Source organism: Stylophora pistillata, chromosome 13 (assembly GCF_964205215.1).
Source record: "Stylophora pistillata chromosome 13, jaStyPist1.2, whole genome shotgun sequence".
Classification (NCBI taxonomy): domain Eukaryota; kingdom Metazoa; phylum Cnidaria; class Anthozoa; order Scleractinia; family Pocilloporidae; genus Stylophora; species Stylophora pistillata.
In genome coordinates, this window is record NC_142531.1 from 6,697,431 (window position 1) to 6,716,289 (window position 18,859).

The 18,859-nt window shown below is 39.6% G+C and overlaps 1 protein-coding gene and 1 pseudogene across 3 annotated transcripts; both read left to right on the plus strand.

The window, feature by feature from the left end:
- Positions 1-4,957: 4,957 nt before the first annotated feature.
- Positions 4,958-9,507, plus strand: LOC148717412 (uncharacterized; annotated as a pseudogene). The gene is made up of 3 exons (XR_015994735.1): positions 4,958-6,801; positions 7,139-8,225; positions 8,747-9,507. The product of XR_015994735.1 is annotated as an uncharacterized LOC148717412 (transcript).
- Positions 9,508-10,110: 603 nt separating this feature from the next.
- On the plus strand, positions 10,111-15,754 carry LOC111345596 (uncharacterized). Of its 2 annotated transcripts, XM_088743426.1 has the most exons (3): positions 10,111-13,356; positions 13,760-13,787; positions 14,564-15,754. In XM_088743426.1, exons 1-2 carry the CDS (start codon positions 10,509-10,511, stop codon positions 13,783-13,785), a joined length of 2,874 nt encoding a protein of 957 aa, XP_088599552.1. In that variant the 5' UTR covers positions 10,111-10,508; the 3' UTR covers positions 13,786-13,787; positions 14,564-15,754. The 2 variants fall into 2 exon arrangements, with proteins under 2 accessions (XP_088599552.1, XP_088599551.1); XM_088743425.1 differs by lacking the exon at positions 13,760-13,787 and having other exon boundaries at positions 10,113-13,356.
- Positions 15,755-18,859: the final 3,105 nt, after the last annotated feature.

An 18,859-nucleotide genomic window follows, 5' to 3' on the forward strand; every position in this document is an offset into this window, starting at 1 on the left:
GGTTTCGTAACTTGCAATTTGTGTTTCTGAGTAGTTGGATCCCTTGATTCGCTATCTCGATGCTTTATCTTGATGCTTACGTTTACGACCGTTGATGACCAGCTTCGAATGTCGTTACAGCATAAATTATTCCTTTTAAATTATAAGTCACATGACCTAATTTTCCCGCCGCGCGTAGTCGAGGCGAATTCGCAATTACGATAATTAATTCTAATTCTTTACTACGCGCTCCACTGAACATGCAAATCATCATTCATTGACACATTGAACTCAAACTCAAACTTTCCAAAAATCAGTGACCATTGCAGCACTCTTCGCCACAAACTATTAAAAATTGAGGTGATATTGCAGGAAAAGAGAACAGAGAGAAGCCAGCTGCAATATATATATTTTGATTCTTTTGATATTGTCACATTCATATTATATCAACTTTGTTTTATTGTTTTGTTTTTTTTTTGTTTTTTTGAGGTTCTTTGAAAAACCGCACGAATATATATTGTATTCCACAAATCTGTCAATCCCTTGAATATCTTTATAACACCATAAGTTCTACCCTTAATAGATTTGTTCTTTTCAAGTGCAGTGGAAATGTTTAAATTAACAGAAGTGATAAAAATTTCATCCATACATTGGAGAGTAAGTCCATGAGGGTTGCAACAGGTCCAATGGCAAATTCGACATTTTTAAAGCGATAATTGATGTTAAATGAACTGTGACATTAGGCTCCCTGAAAAAAACATCATATAGAACATCCAGCCTTGCATGACACTTCAAACATGCTATGACAGGCAAGTGCAAATTGACCTATTATACAAACATCTTTCACAGAAACTAGACCATTGCATCTTTCTTAGAATTTTTTGGCTTCTTGAAGGTGGCTAATAGCAGAACAGGCTGTTTAGTGGATGGCAATTCCGTTCGCTTGCCTTCATAAACGAACATATTGGGAAACTTAAGGCGACTTAAGACGACTTATATGTAAGCAAGATTAACAGAAAAAAACATTGCGACTTAAGGCGATTTAAGGTGACTTAAGGCGATTTAAGGCAACTTGAGGCAACTTAGAGCGCCGGATTTTATTCCACTCTAGTGATTAAACTTGGCAATAAAAGTTGGGAACAGTCTTTCTATAAACTTTTAAAAGATCTACAGAATCCGTTGAACACAGTAATCATTTTGGTTACTTTTGTGTCCACACTAGTCACCATAGTCTAGAATATCCAGATTTCAAAACCATTCTAGCTAAGAATGCTTAGACAGCATTACCGCGACACGGTTATTGTCAAAGTAGGTAAATAAATAACCAGGAAAAATCATGGGCTATATACCTTGAGTAATAATATCAAATGAAAACCAATATCAAACAAACCTAGAACAAATATGTACATAGTGCCATGATTTAGATAAAACCACCAATAAATTTTCCACATAACCATTAAAATCACATAAGATTATTAACAAGCATTAATTATTTCACAAAACTTCACAAATCATAAAAATGCTTAACTCGTCTCCCATTTTTTTGGCACTTGTACAATGTTCTGTCAATTTTGGCATAGAAATAGCTTGGTCCATTTCTGGGATCCACCCAATTTGATATTCACCTTTCTCAGAAAGACAAAACACCCCAATACCATATTTAGAACCTCATACTAGGGTCCTCGGTAAGAAGACTTCTTCAGTCCCTCTAACCACTTTTCCTGGCTGCAGAAAAATTTTGACATCCCAATAATGAAGAATCGAATCTTTTTAGATCATTTTACTACCGCTTATCGGATCACCAGGACCTCCCGAACATTCACTTGTTTCAACTCCGCAGCGTTTAACCCAAAAAAAATTAAACAAGTTTTATGTTTGGGCTGGTGGGAGTATTACAGGATTCAAAGTATTCATCGTTGCATTCCAACGGTCCAGAAATTAACAAGTCAGAAAAAAAATATATAAACTGATAACAGGTTCACCAATTAGGGCCGCTAACTAGTTTCCATGTGTATCGTCTTTGACAACTCGGAGAAACTCAATAAGGCCAAAAAAAATGATGAAAATAATCATACACTCACACTCGAACTGATTTTTAACCAAACATTACTCGAATACACAAAACTCATCATTTACATACACACGAAATATCCTTATAAATCAATTAGCTCACACGAAACATCGTCATTAGATGTTGGCCTGGCAGCCATGTTTGCTTTGAAAAGTTTATCGTCATCCACAATGTGTCTATACTTCGTCCAAGTTTCCCAGAAAACTAGAAATAATTCTGATAAAAAAAAAAAAAGAATAATAACTTTTAACTACAGACTTGTATTGCTTTGTTCTTGGAGATATCTATATAATGGACAGTGATAAGCCGCCATCATATCAGCCAGAACTTTGATCTTGAATCAGCAACAGTGCATGATTGTTAACTTTTTCTGACATCGCACTGTGCATAAATGAATGATTCTTCTTGTAAACTACAAGTTCATATCATCGCGCTCATAACACGTTTGTAAGCAAGAACAAGGCGAGTGCAGCCACTCGTGATCTTTCTACTGGATCGTCTGCGTACGATGTATCAGAGAAGAAAACCAATGGCTCAAGACTTATTAGACTGCTGTTTGGCGAAGGAACAGCTATTTTGCGCAAATTTCTATAGTCTGTTTACCCACCGGAAATTTTACAGGTCGTCTTGAGGGATGTGTCCAAAAGGCCATTTTGGAGAAAACTTCTCTAAATCCGAGGCAAGTTAATGTTACTCAAAATGGTTTAGCACATGCGCAAAGATAACGAGAAAAAGATTTTCAGCGCACTGAGTAAGCGACATAATACTTCATTTTGACAATTTTATCCTCGAAAGATGAAAAAAATGAAGGTTGAGAACTAAATAGTAAACAGACCGCAGAGATAAATAGACCACAAACACCTTTGGACGAAGACCTTATCTCTGTTTTGTCGTAAGATTCGTCCCTCGAGACGAAACTTCTATCGTATGTATTTTGAAAACGGTACGGCTTCCAATCTTCAAATTCTGCAAGTAGACTACTTACACAATAATCTTTAAGATGTAAGAAAATAAGAGCATTCTAAAAAAAGGTCGAGTTGGCCTCCGGTACCGCCTTAACACGACCTAGTTTTGATCTCAGGGATCGAATTGAAGGCTTATGGACAAGTGTACCATCGTGTGACTGATTAATCTTAAGTTTGTAAATGATATCTTTGCTATGTGTAAAATTTCCTCCCTCTTAAAAAACACTTAAAAGGTATAAGTTAAAAAATTTAGAACAACAATTTGGTAAGCAAATGACAAGGATCAAGGAAGTTGAGGAAACAACAGCTATGGATGGAAAGATTAAAATGGGTTGCAATAGCAAATTCGAAATATGTACGTAAGCTAAATTGGATGTTAAACGAACCGTGACGTTTAGCTCCCTAAAACAAATCATCTCGACTATCTAGCCTTACATAACAACGTCAATCATGCCATGACAGTCACATGCGAATTAAACAATGATGCAACCGAAGGCACAAACATCTTTCTCAGAAAATAAATCATTATCTTCTTCTCAGAATTTTTTTTTACCTCTTTTAAAGATGAAAAGTCGGTTCGCTTCCCTAAAGATGCGATTCAGTCCACCACACGCACGCACACATCGGTGAATTAAGCCTATTCTTCTATTTTAGTAACGAAGTGTCCATGAATACTTTGCCACCAAGACCTTCCCTTAAGTTAAAACCGCAAAGACAATGGCACGAAGCTGATACGACTACGAGTTGACGGAGGAACACGTGTTCTGCGAAATTTATTGCGTTCTGTCTACCAAGTCGTATTAAACAACAATAAGGCAAAGCTGAAGTCCAAAGGTCGAAACTCGTGGTTGTTTGATTACAACATAGATTGCATATCCTCCTTGAGAGGAAGCTTCAATGTAAAGAGCTTCAATGGTGATTCATGGCAGCCGGCATAACACCCTAAACAACGTCTGCGAGTCTTTCAGTGGAGGATCTCTCAGAAAAATAGACTACTGGTACGAAGCTACCAAGTCTGTTGAAGGATACCGTGGATATTTATAGAGGAGGGGAGGGCATTAGGGATCATCAGAAACCGCAAAACTGCAAAAAAAATTCGATCAAAACCGAAAACCGCATGTAAAACCGTCTAAACTGATAAATTTGCATATCTCTGTTTTCAAAATCCTAATCGACCTGATACTGTGGTTACAAGCAGAGCAACAGAGGTTTCGCGGCTATTTGAGATCAGCAGAGGCGTATAACTGCTGCTCAGATCGAAGGGAAACCGGATTCCCAATATGAAAAACCGAAAAAGCACATCGGGTACCAAATCCGTGTACCCGTAAAAATTTTTGGACGAAAACCAAATGCTGAAAACTGAAAATCAGCAAAACGTAAACAACAACAAAACCAAATAAACCTTAGTTTTTTAGGCACAAAAACCGAACTAAAAAATTGCCAAAACCGCAAAACCGCAAACCCCAATGGCCCCAGTTCATACATCATTGAGTCTTTCCTAGAATTCCTAGACTTGAGACATTTCTTTGTTGACTAATTATAAATTCATCGTCAAGTATTTCCTAGAATTGGCAAATTACCCTGTAGACTTATGATAAATACTTCATCGAGTCTTTCCTAGCATTGGGAAATTTCCCGTAGACTGATGATAAATACTTCATCGAGTCTTTCTTAGCATTGGGAAGTTTCCCCGCAGACTGATGATAAATACTTTATCGAGTCTTTCCTAGCATTGGGAAATTTCCCTGTAGACTGATGATAAATACTTCATCGAGTCTTTCCTAGCATTGGGAATTTTCCCTGTAGACTGATGATCATTGAAATACTTTATCACGTCTTTCCTAGCACTGGGAAATTTCCCCGTAGACTGATGATAAATACTTCATGACTAATTATATATGACTAATTATATGACTAATTATAAATTCATCATCAAGTCTTTCCTAGCATTGGGCGATTTCCCAGTTCACTGGTTATAAAATTCGTTGGTTATCTGGTTATAAAATTCGTAGTTATCTGAAAACAAGCTATCCCTCTCGAAAGGAATTTGTTTCTAAAGAGCTTTGACGGTGGGCCATGGCAGCTTGCGGAACATCCTCACCAACCTCTGCGAGTCTTTCTGGCCCCTCAGTAGTGATTTTATCGCAAGAAATAGCGAATGGCGCAAGGTTAGCAAGACTGCTCAATGATGAAGGAACAAATGTTCTAAGGAAATTCTTGCATTCCACGCATCTATGGTCAACATTAAAGCACGCATTAGCCAACAATCGCCCAAAGCTCGAGGGGCTGAAGTGGAAGCGAATAATAACTGATGAAAAATGGGAAAAACTGTTTCCTTCCTCGGGTAATCCACCAGATCCCAAAGAATTCGACATCACACTTTTACACTTATTGCTCCGTGAAGTTTGTCATCTAAAGACTCCTTCGACGGGATGGCACAAAATGCCAGCAGACGCTGATGCAAGCCCTGAAGCGAGCATCGTTCGCATAAAATGCCATAGAAAAAAGCTGTGTCATAGTGATTCTACTGGAGTTCCGAATGACGAATTCGATGACAAGTGGAATAAAATATCTTCGTCTTTAGAAGTGCTTGAGGTAGCCGCCCATCGGAAAAAACTTCAGTTCCTGAAGAGTGCTATTATTGATCATAAAGCTCGGTTGTTGGAAGAGGAACTGAAACAATGGAGGAAAGAGAAAGAACTAGAGAAGAGTGGAAGAGACGCTGAACTCTCCATTTGTCTTAATGAAGAGATTATTGGCCGTGGTGAGCAAATACAAGACATCAAAAATAAACTTCAAAGTGGAAAGTTTCCTGTAATTCAGATCACTGGCGGTCCGGGATTCAAAAAGACCACCGTAGCCAAGCGAGTGGCTTGTGAATTAGCTAAAGATCGACGAGCCGTTTTCTTTTGTAGCTTATTATCGAAGAAGACGTTCAACGAGGTGACAATGGAAATGTTTAATTCGTGTAGTAAAGTGGTCAACACGCAAGTACCAGAGAATCCGGGACAGTGGCTTAAAGACTGGAGCAAACAGATCCACAACCAGGTAAATTTTGTTGTAGACAATGCAGACGGTGTTCTTGAGTGTCACGATCGAGAAACATTTAATTCTCGAAATCTTACGTGATGTAAGGAAGTTGTCGCGACGAAATGTTACATTTGTAATTACTGCGAGATCAACATTTGAAAATCCCGAGTTGTTGTCAAAAGAAGCTAGGCTACCCCCCGTTGTCAAAATATCAAGTCATAAATCTGCTTGTTTCTCGGGTTCGCTCTTACAAACATGATGCACACCATGAGCTTTGCAAAGCAGAGCAACTTGTCACATTATGTGGCTGTGTTCCCCTGGCACTGTGCGTCGTTGGATCACTACTCTCAGATTTCACAGAAGAAACACTCATCATAAACCTGGAGAGAGAACCACTGGCTGTCCTCGAGGACGATCAAAGATCTGTTGAAAATGCAATCAAAGCGTCTTTTGATCTGAACAAGAACCCTTTCTTCTTATGTCCACTTTTCAAGGTTCGCTTAACTCAGTCGCTGCCGAAGCTGAAATGAAAGCGAGCTCTATCCCTGGAATTCGGCCAATCAAGATTATTCGCTCCCTGAAGAAAATTTCACTTATTGAGCAGCCAATCCCCCGAAGGTATCAGATGCATCCCCTCATTCATTCCTATGCAAGGAAGATTGGTCAAGAAAATTATCCCGACCTTTTAGAAGGAGGAGAAAAATTGGCCTGTGTTCACTTCATTTCATGCCTCGCGAACAATGCCAATATGTACTGGCAAGAGCCATAATTGGGTCAGAGACGGAAACGCCCAGACAGGCCCTTGGGAGATGTGAATTTCACTAAAGTTATTTAGACCCTTGCATTTATCGGAAGTTGGTTTTCCGAGAGGTCCGCAAACTTTAATCGGTGATGTCAAGAGTCATCATCCAAGAAAAGATGTGAGAATAAAATGACGTCGCGCGTGGAGGTGAGATTTATCGATGAGGGCGATTTTCTTATCCACGGGAAAGGTTTTATCTTAAAAGATGATACCGATAATCTATATTGGGAGGTTGATTCCACGATTTCCTTGGAGTGGAATGATTCGCTCGATGAAATATCAGACTTTGAGGAGCTGAGGTCCGGCGCGGACAGCGATCCTGAGGGACAATTTCGAGTATTTTTTACACATCTATGCTCAGAAAAGGAAGGAAAAGGATGAAAAAATCGTGGAGTGCTCCAAAACCTTTTTGGAAAGTTTTCCACAGAAGGGCATGTATTTGCAGAAGTGTCTTCCTCCAACGATTTATACTCGCATCGTTGAACAGTTAATGGACGCATTTGACTCAGTTCTTGAGCCGGTACATTTTGTGGAACTTTCATGTCTCCTTGGACATGAATATAGGAAAAAACACCAAATGAAGTACAATGAACTTATGCAGAAACTGGAGGACTTACTCTTCGAATACTGCTGAACTTGACCGAAATCCGTTAGCAAAGGTCTACTTTCATAACAGTTACGCACGCTTCCTTTCCAATAAAAAAGATATCAGTGAAAAGGAAAACATTGAGCAAGAGAATCAAATTGCTTTAAATGTCTGCCATGCAAGTTTGGGCGATCGTCATCCAGAGACAGCCGCAACTCTTCTCCTCACAGGAATAATTGCACAACACCTCTGGGATCGCGAATTAGCCAAAGAAAGATTAACAAAGGCGTTAAGACTCTCTAAACAGGTCCTTGGTAAACATTTTATAACTGCTGAAGCCCTGAAAGCTGTTGCAGACTTATTGCTCTCTCTCTCTCAATCAATCTGTAACCGACTTAAAACTTTGCCTTAAGTATTAGGAAGCGGCTATGGAAATGTTTGATCACTTAGGAGTGGGTGGAAGCAAGGAAAGTATCTTGCCACTAAAGAACTTTGCAAGTTGCCATATGGAAATTGGCAACTTTGATGCGGCAATGGCTTTATTCACGAAAGCAGAACAGGTTGCAGAGCGAGAATTTCAGATAAATCACACTTGGAAAGTCTCGATTAAGACTTCCCTGGGCTTATTACACGAGAAAATGGGTAAAGTGGAGAGGGCAAAAAGGGCAATGCTTCAAGGACTGTTGATGCACAAAAGGCTAGGACTTACAACAGACAAGATAGGAAACAAACACATAATTCGGAAATTTATGAATCGATATCCGGAGATCTTCCCCGAGGCTGAGTTTCCAAGTAAGTACAAGTTTGATTTTCCAATCACTCATCACGTCGTCATGAAGATTAATTTGTATTCTCTGTCGACTATTGAGAGAGGTTTCCGAACACTTATCCGGTTGGGGTTAATGTAGATGGCCGGCCACACTCTATGAATAGTACAGAGATCCTTTATAGAACACGTTTTCTAAAGCATATTTTGCAGTTTATAAATTAAAACTTTTTTTATCAACATCAACTAAAAAATTATTCGTGAAATGAAACATTAGTATTTTAGGCCCTATCTTATCCTAACAAATGTTGCACATCATTTTTTAGTGTGATTGCTTCCGGACACTTCATTGTGAATGTCCCCAGTATGAGTGTCTAGTAATAAACATGATATTTCTGTGATAGACGTCCTTATTGTGCGCCTTCATTTTACCCTTGTAAGTTTATTTGGTTATATTTTTCATGCCCAGCGGAAATGAGAATTCACCTATACGATAAGTCATCAACGTGCGAATCCTAATATATAATGTGTTATTCGTAAATTTCAGGGAAACATTTCCGGCCGAACTGAACATCATGACAAACATTCACGCAAAAATTTCAAGGCTGAATCTCCTCGAGAAGGGGACTAAGAAAAGTTGGTGGTAACAAGAAATAACTTAATGAACTATGTGATTTTTGGTTTTCTGCAAAACGACCGAAACAAAGGAAGAAGGAGGAAGGAGAGATGAGTAGTGTCATTGACAACTCGCGAGCATGAAGCTGTTGGTCGTACTTTCGATAGCGGTACAATTTGTTTATTACATATCAGTCTGACAAGCTGAAAAAAAGATGCTCGTTAGTCAGGTAAACAAGAGAAATTGTAAATGTTTAAAACTTTAGCTTTTTGCGGTTAATGACTACACAATTTTGTTGGGAAAATTTGACTAGAGAACTCCAGTGTATGAAACGTTTATCCAATCTCTAGAACTAATTTGCCAAAACATGACCACACAAAAATCGTTATGCGGCCTCAAACTATTATGAGTGTTTGGCAAAAGATGGCGAAAAGTAACAGATACAAGCTTGAGCTTTTACCACCGTCGTAGCTGTCGAAATCAAGAACAGTTTGGCGTGATCACTGATGCGCCTAAAAATCTACCCCCGCTCAATCAGACAAATCATATTATGGTTACATTAGCTTCCAAGAGTGTTGAGGAGTTGAACTTGACTAAATATGCTTCGATTTATGGCGACATTTTCTGAAAGAGAATTTTGAGAGCATATCTAGTGATTTCTTGGATAACACTTGAATAAAGAGGTGACTTCATATCGTGCCTTGATGTGACTTTAAATCAAGCATAACCACCTTGAGGCGATATTTTTTCTGGAAAACGCGATGAAAGCTCCTTAATCTAAAACATTTCTCGGAAATTGCTCTCTAGTAATGTTGTGAGAATTAAATTAAAAAGCTATAGCCCCTCTCATTTTCTTGGCTGAAATGGTACCATACAAAAGGCCACGATCATTTTGATCATTGCCAGTGTGGTAAAATATAGTGTACATTGACACATTGAACTCAAACTCGAGCCTTCGAAAAAATCAGTGGCCATTGCAGTACTCTTCCCCACGGACTATTGAAAATTGAGGTGATACTTCGTGGTAAGTGAACAGGCCAATATATGTTTTTGATTCTTTCGACACCGTCACGTTCATATTATATCAACTTCTTTTTTTTTTTGAGGGTTCTTAGAAAAACCGCAGGAATGTATCGTATTCCACAAATCTGCCAATCTTTTGAATATCTTTATAACACCCCAAGTTCCACCCTTAAAAGATTTTCTCTTTCCAATGGACGTGGATATGTTTGAATTAACAGAAGTGAAATTAATTTCACCCATACAGTGGAGAGTTATTCCATGCATTTAGTGAGAGTTGCAATAGTAAACTCGAAATTTTGTAAGCTAAAATTGATGTTAAACAAGCCGTGACATTAGGCTCCCTAAAAAAATATCATCTAGAATATCCAGCCTTGCGTGACACCTTAATCATACTACTAGTATGACATGCAAATGCAAATTGACCTATTTTACAACCATCTTTCTCGGAAACTAGACCACCGCATTTTTCTTAGAACTTTAGGCTTCTTGCCAAGTGTTAATGATCTGAAAAGGCTCTTTAGTCTGTTTAGGATGACGATTCCGTTCGTTGCCTTACGATACGACTACTAATAAGGAGTCTAACAAACGCACGCATCAGTGAGTTACAAACGACATTTCCATAAATACTTTGCCACCAAAACCTTCCTTCGAGTTTAAAACAGCAAAGATAATGGCTAGCACAGCCCCTTCTTCTGTCTCGTCTGGCTCTTCTGTGTACGATGTGTCAGAGGAAAAAACCAATGGCACGAAGCTGTTACGACTGCTGGTTGATGGAGGAACACACGTCCTGCGCAGTTTATTGCATTCTGTCTACCAACTAGATAAATTACAAGTCGTATTAAACAACAATAAGGCAAAGCTTCAAAAACTGAGGTCCAAAGGTGTAATATTTCAAAACCAGTGGAAAATGTTGTTTCCTGCCTCAGGTGATCCACCGGACTCCGAAAAGTTCGACATTACACTTTTACATCTCTTGCTTCGTGAAGTTTGTCACCTTACGCCGCCTTCAACCGGATGGCACAATAAGCCTGCAGAAGATGATAATAGCCTCGCGGCAAACATTGCTTGCATCAAATATTTCCGAAATGAGCTGTGTCACAGCGTCTCTAGCGGAATTCCAAACGCTGAATTCGAGGACAAGTGGAAAGAGATAGTATCTTCTTTAGAAACAATTGAGATGTATGTTCAACGGAAGAGACACGTAGAGAAAATGGAGGCGCTAAAGAACAATCCCATTGATCACGACACGCGGCAGCGTTTAAAAGAACAAGCTGGGATATGGAAAGAGATGCAGGAACGAGAAAAGATTGACACGACGATTTTCAGCCCCGACAGCTGTTTACCGGACAAAATATCAGAAGAGAGTATATTTGGCCGTGACCAAGAAATAAAGCAAGTCAGAGATATGGTTGAGAGTGGAGTCGCTGTTGTCCTGATCACTGGTGGACCGGGATTCGGAAAGACAACTGTGGCTAAACGAGTGGCTCATGAGTTAGCAAAATTAGAGAAGGAAAGAACTGTGCTGTTTTGTAGTTTACTAACAAAGACAAATTTCAATGAAGTGGCCGTGGAAATGATCAACTCGTGTAGTACAATCAGCACTCAAGTACCAGAGAATACGGGGCAGTGGCTGAAAGACTGGAGCAAAGGGGTTCAAAACATTGTCACGTTTGTTCTCGACAATGCTGATGGCGTCCTTGAGTCGAATGATCGAGCATCGTTTATAAGCGTCTTATCTGACGTTAGAATGTTATCAAGGCAAAAGGTAACATTTGTCGTAACTGCAAGGAAAACATTTGGGGATCCCAACCTGCAGTGCCGCGAAGTCAGGTTGGACCCTTTGTCCACCGAACAGGCGAGAAATCTCCTAATTTCTAGGGTGCAAGTCTACGAAGATGCTCCACCGAACCTTTCCAGGGCAGATTACATCGCCAACAATCTATGTGGTTGTGTTCCTTTGGCACTTTGCATTGTTGGATCGTTGCTTTCAGACTATTCTGAAGAAACGCTCATAGACCGCCTCAAGAATGAACCATTAGCAGTTCTAGAGGACGACCAAGAATCTGTAGAAAAAGCCATTAAGACTTCGTTTGACCTTTTGAAGAAACCCGAGAAAGAGGCTTTCATTCTCCTGTCTTTGTTCCAGGGTTCGTTTGATCTAGATGCTGCCAAAGCTGTGATGACGGCTCCGTGTTCGAGCATCGGCACTTTACCTATTTCCGTCCTTCGCTCCTTGAAGAACAGATCTCTTGTGGAGAAGCTGCATTCCCGCAGGTATCAGATACATCCACTTATTCATGCTTATGCAAGAAAGATTGGTCAAAATCATGAGTATGCCAACCTCTTGGCAATGGGCGAAAAGTTGGCCTGTGTCCACTTCATGTCTCGCCTCTCGAACAATGCTGATATTTACTGGAGTAAAGACAACTGTAGAGATGCCCTTGTATCATTTCAAGGGGACAAGCACAATTTTGAGTATTTTCTCACATTCTACGCCCAAGGAAGGGAAAAACAGGACAAAGAGATCGTGTACGACAGTGAACCGTTCCTGGACAGTTTTCCTCAAAAGTGCATGTATTTGGAAAGATGTCTTCATCCAAGGTTTTACACAGAGATCCTTAAAAGGTTATCGAAAACGTGTGACTCCAAAATCCAACCAGTGTGTGCAGTAGATCTTTTGTGTCTTCTTGGCAACGAATACAAGAAAAAAGGAGAGCAAGAGAAGTACCAAGAGGTCATGGAGGAAGCGGAACAAATTCGTGTGGCAAATGATGCTGCATTTGCGGCGAAACCGTTATCAGAAGTTTATTTTCGCAACAGCAATGCTCGCTTCCTTTCAAGTAAAAGAGATTTTAAAGAAAACAGACGTATTAAAGAGGAAACTGCAATGGCTTTGAAGGTATCCGATGAGCAGCTTCATGATCACCCGGAAAAAGCAGCAACTCTCTACCTTGCAGGAAATATTTCAAAGCGCAGTAAGCAGTATGATAAAGCCAAAGAACAGTTCCAAGAAGCGTTAGAACTCTTTCGGAGAAGCCTTGGGAAACATTTTATGACTGCTGAAACCCTGAAGGCCATTGGAGACCTTCTCTTCATTCTTGAAGAAAAATCTGAAGCCGACTTTAAAATCTGCCCGGAGTATTATAAGGCCACTTTGGAAATGTTCGACGACCTCGGAGTGGGAGGAAACAAAGAAAGCATCTTGACTTTAAAGAACTTTGGAATTTGTCACACAAAAAGTGGAAACTTTGAGGAAGCAATGAATCTACTATCGAAAGCAGAGCAGATTTCCGAACGAGAGTTAGAAGAGAATCACACTTGGAAAGTCTATATAAAGACTTCACTGGCCTTCTTGTACGAGGAGATGGATGACGTAGAACAGGCGATAGACTCAATGCGCAAGGGACTAGTGATGGGCAAAAAACTGAATCTACCCATAGACAAGATGAGAAACAAAGACAAAGTTCGAGAATTTCTAAGTCGGTATCCAGAGAAGTTCCCCGAGGCTGACTTGTCAAGTACGTAAATATAATGTTTTAAAAGTGTTTGATTTTCTAACTAGCTAATTAGTTGATCCATTTAAAGCAACGCTGCAAGTGCAGCTCCTGACCAAGAGTGGAAGGAGATTTCCAAAAACTGACCGCGCTGTTTTGTATTAGGCCGCCATCTTAGATTTGGTAACTGAGGAGGATTGGGGCGAGGAAATATTTTCCGAGGGGAAGGAAAAAATACGCCTGCCCGCAAAGCCTATTTTTTCCTTCCCCTCCCTCTCCCCCGTTGCCCATTTTTCCACTTAACACCTACTCCCTCGGCGCCCAAAATACGCCGGCACTGCAGGCCACTGTTTTGGGTAGCTTATAAGCACCAAAAGTTGAATCGGAAACGTATTGTAGAGTTCACATTTAAAAGTTTACTTTGCAGGTCAGAACTTTAGCATCGACAACTGAAGGTACCTGGTTTGAATATCAACGCTCTGTTGTAGAGCGTTTTCAAGGATTGATATTTCCAGTATTTTTAGGTTTACCTTTTGTTTTATTAAGTCTCGCCTTTTCGCCCTTACGTGCTATTTTGAAGAATCTATAGTTTTGATCATTTATTTTTAGTGTATGCTTGAACTTGGCTCAGTTCTCACCGTGCTAGACATTTTAATCCCTTGTTATGGTTGAGGATAACTAGTTTGCTAGGTGGTCATGTTTGGGTTGATAAAACTGACCTTGAGTTTTACCCACACTGAACATCCTGTTTTGGAAATTCCCACGGTTAGCTAACCCAAACATGTCTGTGATTTTTGTATGTAATACTGGGGCACTCCTTGCTGAAAGTAGTAGAGATAAGCAGTGGAGAAAGAGAGAGAAAATTAGATGTAGTACACGCAGCAGTATAGCAGAATAAAGAAGAAAATTGCAGAGTCTCAGTACCTCTTGTTAATTCGCCAAGCGAGTGGTAAAACCCCCACAACAGCTCTTTATGGATCAGTGTGGATAGAAATGTCTTTTATTTGCGTCCTATCTTTTCCTAAAAATTCCCTCACCTCTTTGCAAAAAAATTGTAGTTAAGTTTAAACACCTCTGAAAACACAGTGAAGCATGTCGAATTTATTTTAAATTACATTTGTGAAAAAAGGTTATCGTGATCATTTTTTTCGCTTGGTGAGAAGAAAATTATACCCGTATCAAATTTCACTGTGATGATTTATTATACATACTGCTTTTGTTAATCTTTCAGGAAATGTGGAGAGTCGAACAGGCCATCGAGTCGAACAGCCCCACAGAAAGTGGACAGCTGGCTTTGGAAGGGGAAGGAATCAATCAGAAGACTAAAGGAAAAGATGAGCAAATCATTACGACTATGAGTTAATCTTTGAAATGACTGCTTCTATACTAATCAAATTTATCGTAATTTTTTTTATTTCGCAAGGGAAGATAACGATACAACAAGAGAAAATAAGAATATTTTAGACACAAACAATAAACTCTTTGAGTAGGGTTTTTCATCTCTTGTGAAAAATATAGCCAATTTAATCATTCTAAAGCGAGAGCCTGATTACCAAAGATTAGCCTACTTATGATATATGCTCTGAGGTGAGCAGTCAAATTTTGCTTCCATTTTGTTGCAAGGGGTGCACGTCGAGAGAGTGTAATGATCTTTCATAACTCGTGAGTTGTTTAAGTAAACGCTTAGTCAACAACGCCACTGATAGAACACCGGATGAGGCTGGTGAGCTCCTTTTGACTAAAAAATTGCACCTTTAATTCACAGAAACAGTTTTTTTAGATCATAGAAACAAAGTATTCCTTTGTGGATTAGCATTGATTGGTATCAGAAAATCCAGTGCATGCTATAATTTTCCCGTTGAAATTGTCTAATGTAAGAGAACAATGCACAATGTAGTTTTGTCTCAGTCAGGTGGTCATAGTGTACCTTGACTTGTAATACAGTGAACCGAGACCGATTTCAGTCAGTGTGCCTTGCGCTAATCAGGACTTAAGGTTGTATCGTTTTATTGTATTCTATATTTTTCGACAAAGAGATTCCATGTTGTTATGCGTTCCTTCAGTAATACAGTGGAACGCCGCTGACTGGAACTCGGTTAACTCGAACCCCCTCTCCCTCCCCCCAGTAACTCGAATAATGTCCGATTTCCCTTAATCAATTTTTCAGTCATTTACTATCAGCTAACTCGAACCTCTTCTAACTCGAACCATTCTAGTTTCCCTTGGGAGTTCGAGTTAGCCGGGTTCTATTGTAGATCAGAGATGACGTCAAAGTGTAATAAGAACAAAAAAAAATGGCACACGAGGCGTTACCACAAAATGCGTTCAACAGTCGAGTTCCCGTTTAAGGAAATATTCATAGCTTACAAGTAACTTGTAAGCTCTGAAAAGTGAATGATGAAACATTGTCTCTTAGTCTCCACTTCTTTCGATTTCTGGGTTGTTTTATTTCTTTTGCTCCACTACTTGAAATTTCATAGGCAGGTCCTCTCTCAGTTAAGTCTCATGGTAACCAGTTTTTATAACACGCAGGCTGACTGCGCGAGCGCGCTTGTGTTATCCCATAAGGTCAAAAACTTAAAGTGCACCTACACCCAAAAATTTTTTCTCGCTTAACGAAGTAAGCTTATTTTTTTGAGTATTTCTGCGCAAAAATTTTTTTATTTGCTCAAATCTTCAATTTTCTGTGCCCAGTCAAAATACGGAAAATCGGCCGCCATCTTGCCCCACGACCGAGTTTAAAGAGGAATGGCTCTAGTGGGTAATGTGACGTCAAATCGAGAACACGAAAGTCTGCATTTCACACATTTTCACTTGTTTGGGAAGGTTGTAGTCGATAATTGTCCGAAAATATGCCGACTAAGTGTGTTGTAGAAGGATGTACCAACGTGCGAAATTTGCAAGAGGGTATCGCGCTTCATACATTCTTCATACAGCACACCTAGTCGGCATATTTCGGACAATATCGACGACAATCTTCTCAAACAAGTGAAAATGTGTGAGATGCAGACTTTCGTGTTCTCGATTTGACGTCACATTACCCGCTAGAGCCATTCTTCTTTAAACTCGGTCGTGGGGCAAGATGGCGGCCGATTTTCCGTATTTTGACTGGGCATAGAAAATTAAAGATTTGAGCAAATTAAAAAATTTTTGCACAGAAATACTCCAAAAAATAAGCCTATTTCGTTAAGCGAAAAAAAATTTTGGGTTTAGGTGCACTTTAAACCTCGTACCTATTCGACTTCTCTTTACCCTTGAATAGAGCACCTAATAAGTTATCGTAACCCATATGCAAGCAAAGCGATTGTTTTAACTATTCAGTTTTCATGTCTCATCAAAGAAAGTCTCAATGGGGTTGGCCAATAGGCCTTAAAATGGCCAAACATTTAGCCATCGGGCGTAAAAAATTGACAAATTCTAACCTTCAGTCGTTAAAAAACTTAATCTTAAAAACGTCTCTGGTGACCATTATGGAAAGATAGTCACCGTTAGCCGTTAATCTACCAAAGTTTTAATCTTTAGCCATATAAGCCATCATCCCATTTAGACCCTCATCGAAGTGTTTCTCTGAGTAACGGAGGATTTGTCTGCGAAATTAATTCAACGGGTTCGTTTTTCACACTTTCCGGTTGAATTTTACGCAGAGCAACGTCTCCAGGCACAATATCCTTGTGAAATCCTAAGTTTATTGTCGGCATCCCCGATTTTGACAAGGGCAACTGTTCGGACTTCACGTAAACTTCGCTGCCGAAGTATCTGATCGGCTCGTCTTGGAAATGTTCCGTCCTTCGTCTGAGCAAAGGCATCAACAAGGCCACAGAAATGACCAAACCTCCCACTGAGAGAACAGAAAGCACTGCTATCACAAAAACGGCTATGAAGAGATTAATTTGGCTCAATTCATGTCTTTCCTCTGATGTTAAATGAGTGTTTCTACCTATGGGTTTCTACCTTTAGGCCAATCGAAATGAAGAAAATAACCATACAATCACTTGAACTGATCTAAAATAATTATCCTCATAGCTCATTTAGCTCACACGAATTATTGTTATACCAGGAGACCTAATGGGCTTCCCTTCTCTCAACCCACACTGCGAAAATTCAAGCTCTCCCATCAAGTTTGCCCATACTATCTGTTATATGGCAGCATTTCCCCTTTTAAGTGTCTTTCTAGCCGACCTCCTATACAAGCAGGTAGCCAGTCAATAGACATTAGGCGGGCTATTAATTGTTTCTCAAGGGTGGATTGGAAAGATTGCAGGTCAGAATGACAATCTACTCCATGAGAGAAAAGAACGTGAGTGGTGTAATTTCATTAAAGCAGTCGCTCAGAGTTCCTCCAAATCTCTTGATATTGTCGACAAGTAGTGTAGTTTGTGAAGGCACGTGCACAATGTTCACGAGTATACTTTAGTCATGGGACAAAACTAGGTCATGTGATGAAATATATGCCTCCCAGCCGTGTTTGTTGTAAAAAGCTTCTTCAGTATAGAAGATCATTAAGTAGGGGCTCATACATGTATTTTAATCATGGAACTCGTGATGAAGATGAAATGTAAAAAAAGACAATCAAAATCTTAAGATAGATCAAGGCTTATGCCTTTTCTGGTTTCATTGAGTTATAGAGTTCAAATTTGGTAAAATATGATGGTGGAAGTAGAGGATCATGTATCTTTTAGAGAACCTCAATCTATATATTGACTGATATATCAACCTTTTGTATGAATTTCCCATCCTAAAACAGGGCCTAGACAGGTGTATGACTATTATAGCATGGGTTTCCATGCATATGGAAGCCATTAATTGCTAACTTCATATTAACTCGTAATTCATTGTGGGGTCCTTCTCCCCTCTCCCAGGCAGTACCCATATTTACATCTGGAAGAGTTCAAGGTTGAAGCACTTTGACAGTTAAGTATCTTGCCTAAGAACACAATGCAATGATCCCTGCTAGGGACCAAAACTGGACTGCCTAATCTAGAATACAGTGCACCAAATATTACTTCTATATTATTTTACAACTGGAAGAGTTGAAGGTTGAAGCACTCAGACAGTTAAGTGTCTTGCCTAAGACCACAATGCAATGATCCCTCCTAGGGACCAATACTGGACTGCTTAATCTAGAATCCAGTGCACCTATCATTATTTCTAGCTTATCTGTTTATTTTTTGTGGCGTGTCTGTAAAGTTGCTAATTAGCTAAGAACATTTGACCACGTTAAATAAAGGTTATTGAGTTGTATTGGCCACCCTTTCTCCTTTGCTCCTTTTGATTGGAGTGGAGTGAATGGGGTCAATCTAAAAGGGTGGAACCCTTATATCATCGCATTACCAAAGGCAACTAAAGGCAGCCTAAGCCAACATGAGGCGATTTAAGCCGACTTTCAAAAGGTCCCAAAGTAGGCCTGACGATATCAAATTGCACTGTGATGTTTGCTGACACATACTGCACTGTTATTTTCTCAGGAAATATTACTAGTCGAATGGGCCATGAAGTTGAACAGCCCCACAGATATTGGAAAGCTGGC